This window comes from Phaenicophaeus curvirostris, chromosome 7 (assembly GCF_032191515.1).
Source record: "Phaenicophaeus curvirostris isolate KB17595 chromosome 7, BPBGC_Pcur_1.0, whole genome shotgun sequence".
In the NCBI taxonomy this organism is placed as follows: Eukaryota; Metazoa; Chordata; class Aves; order Cuculiformes; family Cuculidae; genus Phaenicophaeus; species Phaenicophaeus curvirostris.
In genome coordinates, this window is record NC_091398.1 from 4,049,064 (window position 1) to 4,062,069 (window position 13,006).

General features: G+C 42.2%; 1 protein-coding gene across 21 annotated transcripts in view; it reads right to left on the reverse strand.

Annotated features, from left to right (window-relative positions):
- Nucleotides 1-13,006, reverse strand: part of LRRFIP1 (LRR binding FLII interacting protein 1) — a 125,047-nt gene that overhangs the window by 15,373 nt on the left and 96,668 nt on the right. For 15 of the 21 annotated variants that reach the window (XM_069860586.1, XM_069860585.1, XM_069860578.1 and 12 more), the window contains 8 exons: nucleotides 10,051-10,083; nucleotides 8,721-8,846; nucleotides 7,831-7,902; nucleotides 5,564-5,734; nucleotides 4,598-4,690; nucleotides 4,038-4,130; nucleotides 2,782-2,874; nucleotides 1,627-1,768 (listed from right to left, as the gene is read on the reverse strand). In XM_069860586.1, coding sequence (XP_069716687.1) covers nucleotides 1,627-1,768; nucleotides 2,782-2,874; nucleotides 4,038-4,130; nucleotides 4,598-4,690; nucleotides 5,564-5,734; nucleotides 7,831-7,902; nucleotides 8,721-8,846; nucleotides 10,051-10,083 — 823 coding nt within the window. Of the gene's footprint in view, nucleotides 1-5; nucleotides 732-1,626; nucleotides 1,769-2,781; nucleotides 2,875-4,037; nucleotides 4,131-4,597; nucleotides 4,691-5,563; nucleotides 5,735-7,830; nucleotides 7,903-8,720; nucleotides 8,847-10,050; nucleotides 10,084-13,006 lie in introns of those variants that run through there. The other 6 variants (XM_069860588.1, XM_069860576.1, XM_069860589.1 and 3 more) reach the window with 4 other exon arrangements.

The following is a 13,006-nucleotide window of genomic DNA, read 5'->3' on the forward strand; positions in this document are numbered from 1 at the left end:
TAAAAGACCATTGAGAAAGTTGAAAGGACCGCAGGATGGCACTTACCTCCCCACTTAAAACCCGAAAGAGAAGGAGTCAAAGAAAAGGTTAATGGAAGAGCAGCTTTTGCCAATTACATGAGGCAAAGCAGCGATTGAATTAGTAAGGGTCTGGGGTTCTTGATCAGTGAGATTCACCACCACCTTCTCAAAGCAAGAAGTCTCTGGTGCTGGCGTGTGTTTTTGTAAAGGAAACGATCTTGCTCTTGGCTGTGCGAATTGCAGCTGCTGGAATGAGCACAACTGCCCTAAGCAGTGGGATTTAATGGTGATACTTCCAGATGGAACACTTAACAGTGAAGATCATTTTTCCTCAGTGATATTATCTACAGCTTTCACCGTAACACCACTCCACGCATGCAAGAGTGTGTGTCTGATGCCTTTAACGAAGTAATGGAGGATTAGTCAGTAATATTTTACTCCTAAGTAACTTAAACCGGCACCATCAGTGCATATGACAAACTCCAAATGTAAAATCTGATTGGCAAGCAAATGGTTCAGCTGTTTAGCATTTACCAACACAGAGCAAAGCTCAGGCACTCAGTGCCCCTCACAGCCACTTCATCCACCGAAGGGACAGTGACTTCTGTGGCTTTGTAACAGTTTTTCCTTCAGCTTATACTTAGAAGCAACAGGTATTAGAATAACAGTGTTTGTGGTTTCCTCAGTTAGCTTTTGGGTCTATGTTGTACCTATTTCCAAAACAAAACAGAATAAGGAGAGACAGAAAACACGATACATTTAAAAACAACCCTTACCTTGGCTTTGGCGTTCCATATTGTTTCCACACAAAAACTGAGTGAGGAAAAAGCAGCCAACAGCTAAAAGCAGGAGTCTGCACTCGCAGCAGTTGGCTGCCAATTGCTATTAATGAGTAAGTTCGTGTAGAACAAAACCAACAGAAAAATCTATTATTTCTTTCCTTTCTACTAATCTAATAGTTCTCCGAGAGGCTGTTTGTCACAACTACTTAAGAAAAAAAGATTTTGCCAACCAGATTTCTCCTTACTAACGCTAATCATCTCTGAGTTATCTGCTTTGAATTTAATAGCATTAATCTTGTTTTAGCAAGTAAAAATGTCAAACTGTTGATATGCCAACACTACCAAGTGCCAAGAACAGCTACTTCATACACTGGTGTGTTTAAACAGTGCCCAGCATTGCTGCTCAGAACACACTGACAGTTGCCAGGTACACAAATGAACTGACCTAAAGTTCTCTATAAAAAACTAAAATGCAGTTTTCCTGATTCTTTAAGATAGGTGCTGAAAAATATTGAACAACAGTGGGATTATTGTGCGACAATTTTCAAACTCAGGGTTTAAATAGATATTTGAATGATCGCTACTTATCTGTAACGCAATATTTGTATTCTTTTCCCATTCAAGGTGACAAAGGATGAAAAGTCTGCCTTTGCAGCAAACTGCACAACATACTCAAAGTGCTAACAATTATTAAGCAGGAAGTGATTCGACAAGTCGCATGCTGCGTGATGTGTTAATTGTCCCACCAACAAATGCCCAGACTCCAAGCAGAGATGAATGAATGGACAGACAGAAAAGACGTGAAAGGAAAGACAGCACTTACCTAGCATCCCATCCCCTCCTGCCTTTAACGCCTGAGTTGTGCCTGGAACATGTTTGGAAGAATCCAAGTGTCCTTCATTGCTGAGAATGTCTGATGTCTCCCCGTTAGTGGCTACGTCAGAGTCTGGGATTATTCCATGTTTCTGCGGAGAAGCAAAAGCAAAGCTTTAGCACCTGCTGTTCAGAAAGGGGAGGATAGCTCAGGTATCCTTGATATTCTGAATATAGAACTGTTTCAGTTGTTCCACTACAAATGACTGGAAGTCAGAAAAGAGCACAGAAAACTACAGTTATAGAATCACAGAATCGTTTGGGTTGGAAGGGACTTTAAAGATCCTCCAATTCCAACCCCCTGCTATGGGCAGGGACACCTCCCACTGGATCAGAGGCTCCAGGCCCCATCCAACCTGGCCTTGAACACCTCCAGAGATGGGACAGCCACAACTTCTCTGGACAACCTGGGCCAGGGCCTCCTCACCCTCATAGGGAAGAATTTCTTCTTAATGTCTTATCTAACTCTTCACCCTTACAATTTAAAGCCATTCACCCTCATCCTGTCACTCCAGACCACTGTAAAAACTCCCTCCCCAGCTTTCCTGCAGCCCCTTTCAGTACTGGAAGCTGCTCTAAGGTCTCCCTGGAGCCTTCTCTTCTCCAGGCTGAACAACCCCAACTCTCTCAGCCTGTCCTCATAGCAGAGGTGCTCCAGCCCTCGGATCATCTTCGTGGCCCCCTCTTGAACCCATTCCAATAGTTCCACATCCTTCTAACGTTGGGAATTCCAGAACTGGACACAGGACTCCAAGGATGAGTCTCATGAGAGAGGATTAGAGGGGGAGAATGCCTTCCTTCAGTTCTCAGTTACCTCAGTTCTCAGCTTAGCCATTATGAGAGAAAGGATGTGATCCCAGCGTTCAAACTCTGCTGCATAAAATGTTCCTCAGAGAAGAGTCTCATACAAAAGCAACTACTTAATACTCCAGTCTGTACAAAAAGCTCACTGTCAATATTAGGGGGAAGGACTTTGTATAGACAGTTCCTGAAATGGCAGCTTATAGGCAACTCAAAACCAGAGTTATTGCTACTGAGCTAGATTAAATTTTCCATAAAAACATACAGCAGTTGGATATACATTTCTTTTATTCCTCTTGCATACCTTCAGTTGCTCCTTCAGCACAACCACTTCATCTCTAAGGTCATCCCGCTCACTCCTTATGCAATCAAAGAAATCTTTCTGCCTCTCTAACGCCTGAGTTCCCAACACAGACAGAGGGCGAGGAGATGTGAAGAAAGTAAAGGAGAGACAAGTAAAGACCATGAAAAGCAAGTGTAAACAAGAACAAGTAGATTTAAGATATTCGGAAGTTCATGGAAGTGGCACATGTGAAAAAGGTAAAGTTTACAGATTAAAGGACCAAGTTCACATACACACAACTTAAAATCCAAGAAATGCACAGCTTGTTCAATAACAAGGAGTCCTCACTAACGACATTCAGAGTCCAATTCCCCACTAGGGATCCTTGAGAATCCACTTTTCATTCCTATCTGCCAGCCAAGGCAATTCGTATCCACAGTACTTCAATGCCCACTTAGAACCATAACGCCATTCCCTGTGTTAACAGAACAGCATGAAAGCAGCCCCAGCAGATTTTAACAGCTTTTTTTATTCCATGGGTTATCTTCACAGGCACAGTATCTTTTAATTAATTTGAAAGCTGCCATTAAGTCATCTTTAGACTGGGATGTACCATGTGCAAATGTGTATTTTGCTACTGAACCCCAAATTTTTGATAGATCGGTAACAAAAATTAGACTATTTTGAGTTTCAAATCACTGCAAGCCACTGGACATGACAAGCACGGGCGAGCTGCCAGCTTTCTTTCTCCTCCTATATTCACAAAGTCTTGCTGTGCTCACTGTCAGAAAATAAAGCCGTGATTTTCTCTAAGAGCAAGTTTTCATTTGGCTTTGGTAGGGGCTGGAGGGAAGGGATGAGAGGGCAAGAGAGAGATGGAGCCTTTCATCCCAAAAGCCCATAAATAGCTCTATTGCTTCTTTATTGCACTCCAGTTTCTGCTCCATCCGCAGATTAAATCCGAATAAGCGAAAATTCAGTGCTGATGGAACGGCATTATAAATAGCACTTCCTTTCTCAATATGGCACATACAAACGTGCACCACAGCAAATAAACTACCCTGGGTTTTGAAGTCAGACCAGCTGCTTATTTTTTCTTGGATTTTATGATGCTGGCCAAAGGCAAACCCTGCTATTTGCCAGTTCACTGGCACTACAGAACGACAGCCACACCGAGTAGAGTCACTGGGGAGGATTTTAAAGTGTTTTTGCAAAAGCAGGACCAGCTGGGTTACAACAGTGCCACTCGGAAAACAATCAGGAGCTGATGGTCCTACCCCTATTTTTTTGTCTTTCCACTCTATTGTCTCCTGGAGATCAGAAATTTCCCTGACATAGCTCTGCTGTTTCTGTTGCAGCTGCTGGATTTCCTGAGGGACAGGAGCAAAACAAGAAGACAGAAAGCAGGTAACAGGTTAGCAAAGAAGGTCAAGATTGCAGTGATGCCAAAGAATGAAAACAGCCAGGCGCTAAAGAGCATCTACATGCACAGTTTCACAGTTCCCGACATCTCAACTCAACCTACGCTCCTGAAGACAATCTTAATGTCCACGAATCGACTTGTAGACACTTCCATCAGTGCCCTCTGCTCGTTTACAAACAGCTGCCTGAAATACAGCTTATTTCATTAACAGACAAAGCAAAAAAAGTCCAGCTTCAGGTAATGCTTATGAAAATATCATTCTGTCATTCTATTCTGAACCTGTCTGGCCTGAAACACTTGTATTTCTTCAGGTGAGAAACTTGAGCAGGGAATATAATTCTCCACGCCTCACCTTCTACACTCCTACTGCTACCTGGGAACATACCAGTCACAGAAGGCATTAAAGTTACTTACTGCAAGCATTTCTTCTCTTTGCTTCAACGCCTCTTTGATTTCCATGAACTGAAACTGCAATATGCTATGAGCATGCTTCTCCCTCTCAAATTCCTACGAATAATGAAAAATTCATGACATTTTTATTGATCAAAAATAGCAACCTATGAATATAAAGAGAAAATAAGCCCAGCCACAAAGAAAATGCTTACTGCAATGCAACCCTTGGATATTCCTCTAACTGCAATCCCACAAGAGTACAATTTTTAATCTTATTTTTCCTTTTTCCAAGGAATTGTTGTTCCATCAAACAGAAAAGTGACAGACATTTAGCCAGTTTCCGAAGCTGAGCGGCAGGCTGGCACTGAATGGCTTTGACACTCAAGTCCTACAGATGAATGGATGGGTATTTAACCCACTCATCCCACAAAACTGCATAGAAAGTTAGTTAGACATTCTGGAAACTGTCCCTTCCAGGAACTGTGTGTTTTCAACTACATAACTGTCAAATGCCCCAAGCTAAAGAGCCTGTTGTGAAGAGCTAACAGAAGCCGCAGCTTTAACGCCAACTCACTCGCTGTCAGATGCTGAATTCACATAAAATTTAATGCAGCATTCAACTTGGTAGCTGCCTCAACAATGTAAACTGCCCAACTCTCCCACGGGCCTTCTGCAGAGAGCTGTGTGTGTAAAAACACTCTAGAAGTCACTATGAACAAATCCTCTGGATAAACTTAAAGATGGAATACAAAAGGGCATGCGACATCCTCTTCACTTCTTCAGAAATTGCTTTGTAAGACAGAAACTTAGGGGAGGTTTGTCTAACCATAACCACATAATATGTTGCTATCCCACTTGATTTAACGATAACTAAACCAATAACTTATTTAAAGTCTTGTATAGCAACTTGGTTGCCTCCTCCCAGAGCTCTCTGCCACACCCCCCAACCCTTCCCAGTTAAAGAACGTGCCGCAGCTATGTACATACTTTACTTTTTTCTTCATATTGCCGCCTGGATTCTGCCAGCTGCTCTTCTAACTCTAAGAGCGCATCCTTCAGGGTATCTACTTGGTACATGAAATTTGTTTTTTCATTGTCTAGTTGAGCATTTGACACCATAGCCTTTTTATATTTCTCTTCAACTTCGGCTAGAGAGTCCTGCAAAGCAGAAGCAGTCACAGTCGGTTATAAAGACACTTTACCAACCAAGATCTTCAACAAGAAAACAAAGCACTAAACCATAGGCGTGCCGCGTACTCCTACAGAAACCAGCGCTGGGCTAGAGAGGCTGAGCAGCTGTCCCACGGTGAGGAAAACTGCCCCTGGGTTCCCACCACACAGCTGTTTATAAGCAAGAAACCTTACCTCAGGATGGATAAAACGCTTCCTGTTCTCTGCTGCTTCAGCTTCTGCCTTCTCAGAGTCTTCTTCCCTCTCCCTCCTCCCCCTGCCCCTGCAGATTGGCAGCTCAAAGCAGCTGCTGAGGATGACAAGCGGGGATGTTTGCTTTTTAAAGGTAAACTGGCCTTCATTTAAGATCATTTTATATGATCTTAGGCCTTAAATTGAGGCAATTTGACAGCCGCTTCACACAGATTTCAGGGATCCTTGCAGTGTGGGAACTTCTAACCATACTGGCTCAGGGACTAGAATTTGCTGTGAAAGAGTTGCAGCTTTTGGGACCTGATGTATCATTTTTCATTAGGTTTCCTGTATTGCATCCCTTCTTTCTAAAGTTACTATGTAAGACAGAATTCCCAGGGTCTGGAAAGCCCTTCCTATCAACTTGACCTGGTACTGAGGTATTTATAACAACAGATGACGGCAAAACCAACATCAGGATCATTTTCCAAAGCTGAACTCTGCAGCATTTGATTTTAATACAGAAAAAAAAAAAGTTTGAGAGACACAACAGTGCAAATATGTAAACGAGGAGGATGCTCACATCAACATTTTAGTTTAGAGATCAAGCAATTTCTCTCAGAACTTAAGTAATTCTATTAATTACACCTGCAGCACAGGTGAGTTCATGCACGTCCCTTCCCATTCGGCCAGTGGAACTGAGGGTGACAGCGGAAAGATGATGATGATACAATTAAGTTTCAATCAGTTTAGCTTACATTTCTATAGACAAATAAGAGGATCAGTCTGTAAGGACATGAATCTGTATAGTTCCAAACACAAGACGTGTTTTGATGCACTTTCCAGCCCAAGAATACCAAGCAAAGGAAAGCAGCCAGGATTTGGGTGTCTAGGATTACACCTCAGAAAGGAGCCGGGAAGGAATTACACGCAAGGAAGCAGTTAAGGATGCTGCTGCACCACTCCTGCAGCAAGATACCTTCTGTTTTCCTAGCACCAAGTGAGGCAGTTTAAGTACAAACCACCCCAAAAGGCAGTCTAAGGGACATGAACTGGAATCTACTTTTTTAATGCAGTGTGATTATTTTGCCTTTTCCTTTTCTTAGGAGAAATTCCTTCATTAAAAGGGTTCTCAGGCCCTGGCAGAGGCTGCCCAGGGAGATGGTGGAGTCCCCATGCCTGGAGGGGTTTAGATGACGGGTAGATGAAGTGCTTAGGGATATGATTTAGCAGGGGACAGGTACAGTTGGAGTTGATGATTGCAAAGGTCTTTTCCAACCTAATGATTCTATCGTTCTGTGATTCCAGGAGGTGGCACACAGATGCACAACTCAGTTGTTGCACCAAATCTCTATTATGGCTTCATGAACTGGTACGAGCATTCACTCTTTGTTAATGAAACAACAAGCTTTGTTACATGAAGTTTTGTTAGACTTGTTTAAGGGTGTCTCCTGTGATCTAAATACAAAAGCAAAGCAATAATCACCACCTCACATGCACAACTTTTCAAAGGCATGCGGGACCGTATCACAACAGAAACACACAAGCTCTTGAACTCTTAGAACACAAGGTTTAGTTCATCTTCCAATGCTGAGAGGTTTCCTGGATTAGAAAACTATTAAAAACCCTAATAATTTTAATGTGCTAGAAAAATTATTACCTCCTCAAAATGGCAAAGCCAACATGCAATAGTCAGCAGCAGCCTTTCAGCATTTCTCACTGCAATCAATCACAGCCAGAAACAGACACTTCTCCAGTTAATGAAATGCTTTTCACACAGGTTATAATCACTCCCTGAAGGAAAGCATGCAAGGTCAGCTCCAGGTCTCAAAACAGCTCTCATGTTTAGCTGGGGTTAATGATCACACTCCCAGTCTGCAGTAAACCAGTACCTTCATTTCTTTCAGTCCCTGCATGTATCTGCCTTCTACATCCTGAATCTGGTCCTTTAACTCATAGATATCCTGAGGGAAACGGGGAGAAAGGTGAATGATGCCACTGAAACTAATGTGCAGGTGATAGGGAAAAGCAGGTATTAAACATTCTCATATAAATATTTCTACCACTCAGCTTAAGCGGTCTGACTCTAACCTGAAGCCCTACCGGACAGTGTAATTCCCTGGTTAGAAATTTATGCTACTTCTGCTCTTTCTTATTGGAAAAAATGGTCACCAGCAAATGGCTGTCTTTCAGCTGGTGTGCAGTGCTGAAACCAGAGGTCCCAGTACAAATCCCAGATGAGAGTTCTAAGTTGTATGCGCAAAAGTTAACAGCATTCAGATTCCCCATTTTAAAGTAGCCTTCAGAATGGGGCATTAAAAAAGCTCACAGAAACAATTTAGCTCCCTAGCTGGGCACACAGGGATACAAACAGTGGATTTCACAGCTATTTGCTATTCAAATGTGTCCAACTTCATTGAATCATGAATTAGATTACAAAATAAACCCTCCTCCCCAAATGAGCATCCCGTAAGTGCAATGCTTCTGGCATCATTTCCATCCTCCTATCAGTGTCTGTTTCCTATTTCTTGAGGTTAGGAAGAGATGTGTCTAACACCATCAGCCTGTTCTGCTATCGCACACCATAGGACTTCACCCAAACACCCCTGCGATGCACATGAGCTTCCCAGCAGCACCTCTCTGACAAAACTCTTCACTGCTCACTCACAGCACACAAGTTCTTTTGTCAGAACTGCCAGGAGGAGGAGACAAGCCAGTTTCTTGTCCGGAAAGAAACCTGAAGCATGTTTAATAATTTATGGTGGGTTTAAGTATCTCTCACCTTTATTTCTCTAATAGATGCCTCTGTGTCAGCAGAGATGGATGTATCTTCGCTGCCTCTTCGTGAAGAAGTCCCACCCAGAGAAGCTAAGGTAGCAGCTGATAAACTTGAGACAGTGCGTGCTCCCTGCATCACACAGAGGATAAAATGGTTATAACATTTTTTTCTAGATATATTGTGATGTTTTTTTATTTAAATGCACATAACACATACCCTTGCACGTCTAAATTATGCAAATTTGATTAAAACATAACTTTCTTAGAAGAAAATTCGAAAGAACAAGATTTAACAAGGGAAACTGAAGAGAAAAGGCTGATCAGCTGCATTTAAACAGTTTTGAAAAAGCAGTTCATAGAATCATAGAATCACTTAGTTGGAAAAGATCTTTGAGGTCATTGAGGCCAACTGTATCTCTCCATTACTAAACCTGATCCCTGAGCTCCTCACCTACCTGTCTTTTAAACATTTCCAAGGATAGCGACTCCACCACCTCCCTGGGCAGCCTCTGCCAGGTCCTGAGAACCCTCTCAGTGAAGAAATTTTTCCTGATCCTCCCCTGGTACAACTTGAGGCCATTTCTGCTCATCCTATTGCCTGTTACTTGGGAGAAGAGATCAGCACCCACCTCACTACAACCTCCTTTCAGGGAGATGTAGAGAGCCATGAGGTCTCTCCTCAGCCTCCTCTTCTCCAGGCTAAACAACCCCAATTCCCTCAGCTGCTCCTCACAACCCTTGTTCTCCAGCCCTTTTTCTGGACGCGCTTGCTCTTCTCTGGGAGCGCTCTGCAGTTTGCATGGCTTAGCTTCTAAATGTTAATTCTAAATTAGATCAAGTCTTTAGGGGCTGCTATCAGCTTGCCAGCTGTTTTCAAAACATGTAGTAACACATCGTGTGGATGCTCTGAGCACCCTTCAAGCCCCTCTCCTGCATATTTATGTATTCTGCAGCAGTGGCTGCATTACCTGCTGCAGTGCACTGAGGGCTCTGCATTAAAGCCCGTTTCTCACTACTGCAGCATCCACCTCTTATTTATTAGTATTTATGCAATACCATAATTAAAATCTAATACACAAAACCATTTTCATGCGGCTTAGCTCAAAGCAATTTCAGCAAACTGTAATTGAAGGTCAACTACCTCACAAACTCCAAATAACCACAGAGGCTTAAAAGTTTGTCTTAAAAATACATAGTAGAAGGCTCCAGTAGTTCAAAGGTTTGCCCCACAGTGCATTTTCTAGAGGATTTCTGTGCACTCACTGTGTATTCTACCCACCACACGAACGTGAAGAAAGCGCTACTGGCAGAATAGCTCAGAAGATCCTTCTTACCTTCTCAAAGTCTTTTTCTGGCCTTTCCTCAATCTGTAAAACAAAGATTCAGAAGGAATTGTTACACATTAGAGGACAAGTGAAGGCAAGAAGAGAACAGAAAGGGGATTCTTAAAACTGTTTCAGACCTCATTAGCAATTTCTACCCACTCAAAATGCAGTCAGCTTGCTCACACAGCAGTGTCCTCGCTGCATCTCAGGGCACAAGGCTGGACAATCCAACTCACATTACTAAGCGGTACATAATTAAGTGGAATATACTTATCGATACAAATCTATTTAGCCTATTAAATAAGACAGAGCAATACTTTTTGCCCCTTCTTCTGCATCCCAATGTCTCAAACAAGACGACGACACTCCATCTACTAAGTAAAATTATGCCTCAAGTGAAGTCCAAACGGCAATTTAATTAAATGGAGAGGTTAACTATTGTAATTGAAAGACCAATACATTTCCAGACCAATAAAGCTTCTTCAAGTATCATTTTTTTAGGACCTAAACTAAAAGGCTACCTCTGAAGCCTGCCAGCACAAACTCCCCCATCCCAAAAATCCAGGTACCAAGTTAAAACTGAACGCCTCTCCCGTGTCTGCATCGCTCCAAAAGAACAACATGGGGGGGAAAAGGCAAACTAAATAAAAAAGCAATCTAAAACTCAGAACCCCTGTAATGTTCTCTGTTCAAGACTAACGACAATTGTGACTTCAAGCAAAGATCCACGTAAGGCTGAGACTACAAAACCACTCAAGTCAAATATCAAGGAGCAGTTCAAAGTCTAAATAAACAGCGCTTTTGTGGTTTCAGTACTTTGCTGGAATTTACTAATTCAGAAGAGAAAACCTACACTAAAACTAGCCTAGAAGAAACAAAACAGACCAAAGCAGCATCTAGGAGTACAGAAAATTACCACGGATACAGACAACTTAAGCATTTAAGAGAAAGTTACAGAGCAAAACCCACATACAACCTGAGCAGTTTTTTTTTTTTGCCTTGATGGAAACCATCCTGTCAACTTTTTCCTGCTCTGAAACCAAACAAAATACATAAGTTCTCAAGGGCAGAAATTTAAAATCAAGTGTTCCATCATTATTCACTTTAGAATTGAGGGAAAAAAAAAAGAAGGGGGAAAGAAAGGCTCGTTTCACAACAGAATCTTTTAATCTCTGTCTAAAATGGAAGGAAAAGCTCAGCAGAACTCAAGAAGTCCAGAATACATCAACTTCTGGGAATATTCAGCACCAGAGCCAAGATGGGTTCCCAAAACACTTTTAGGAGATGAATGGTTTCCCCTGATCGAGAGCCCAGAGCCAAGGGGACTGTGTTTTTTCAAAGACTGAAAAGAAGCAGGAGAAGACAAGGGGAAGACAGGGGACAACGAGGTTATGTTTATAAGTGTCAGTTAAAAAAATCCTACATCTCTTTCCAACCCGTTTACATTTGGCATCAGGTTTTTTCTTTGAATTACAGAGTAATGTGTGGATGATCCCACTCATTATTTTTCATATTGCCCACGGTATCCTGGGAAAAAAAAATCCCAGAAGTGAGAAGTACCTGTAACAAATCAGCTTTTTACACTGACAATACATCTTGTATCATAAATTCCCTTTGACTGGCAATAAGAAAAGTTAAGACTTAGGCTTTGAAGTAAAATAAGGCAGCCTTAAAGCACTAGAATAAACTTTGCAGAGACACTGGATACACAAGGTACTTAAGGGAAAAATAAAATATCTCTGAATCTGGGTGCAATGAGAGGCCTTGAGCAGCCTGGTCCCATGGGAGATGTCCACGCCCACAGCAGAAGGTTGGAACTGGACGGGCTTCGAGGTCCCTTCTGACCCAAACTAATCAGTGATTCTAAGGGAAGGTCACTAACGAAGGCAGATGCGTCAGTTCAGATCCAATAAATACAACGGACTTTTGCAAACAGCCTCCTATCTTCACACCAGTCAGCTCCAGGTGGTGGGTTGGCAGGGTTTCCAGCCCAGCCAAACACTGAGTTGATGTTTATTGAGACACTCATGGCAGCGTAAATATAGCTGTTACCAAAGGTGAGTGTATACACACACATCCACCTCCAGAAATCCACGTCCAGCCTTTTGCGAAGACTACCTATGGGTTCAAGGCACAACTCAAAATACTGTTTTCCTTAAGCCATCTGCAGAATGCCCTCTATTTTCCAGAAAAAACAGGCAACCTCGGTGTTTAATGAACTAAAGAAGGGAGAAAATCCATATATTGTTTTAATGATGTAGCACATGAGTCAAAAAATAGCTTCCATCTACAAAGATGGAAACACTGAAGATGTGGTGAGAGATAGGCACAGCGTGGACATTCCTACTGGGCGCACTCAGAACCACGCCTGGGAGGCTTGCTACACACTGATTGCAAAACAATCTTCAGTAATTCTCTTAGGTGACATAATCTTTAATAATTAAAGCTATTAAGTAACTTCTGAAATTGGGGTGGTTGAAAAAAACAATGCATGAAATATCATTTTCCATAGCGCCGCCCTCGTACCCAGGTCGTTTTGATGCCACGAAGGGAGCACGTGGAGCATTTTGCTCAAAACTGGTGGTCACTGCCACTGCTGATTTATTTAAATACTAACATTTAAAAATGTAATTTGCTTTGAGAAAAGCCAGTGTCTCCATCTAACATCACATCCTTTCCTTACTAAGATGCCTCCCGCTAGGGCAATGCTTTTCTAAGCAAAAAGTCAGTCCGAAACCAGCAACATCTAATTTTACGGCTGTGCAGCAGTGAGACACCAAGAGCTGTGTTGTGTAAAGAGGCATAAGTCTATTGTAGGGGAGTATTTTATATAGTTTTCGGTCTGCTCAACTTTAGATTAATTTATTTGCAGTATCATTCCTTTAAGAAGATGTGCTTTCCAACACCTCTCAGCCACCAGAGGGACCTCCAAGTTTTCAGCCTTCACCCAGCCGCTTCAGCACTT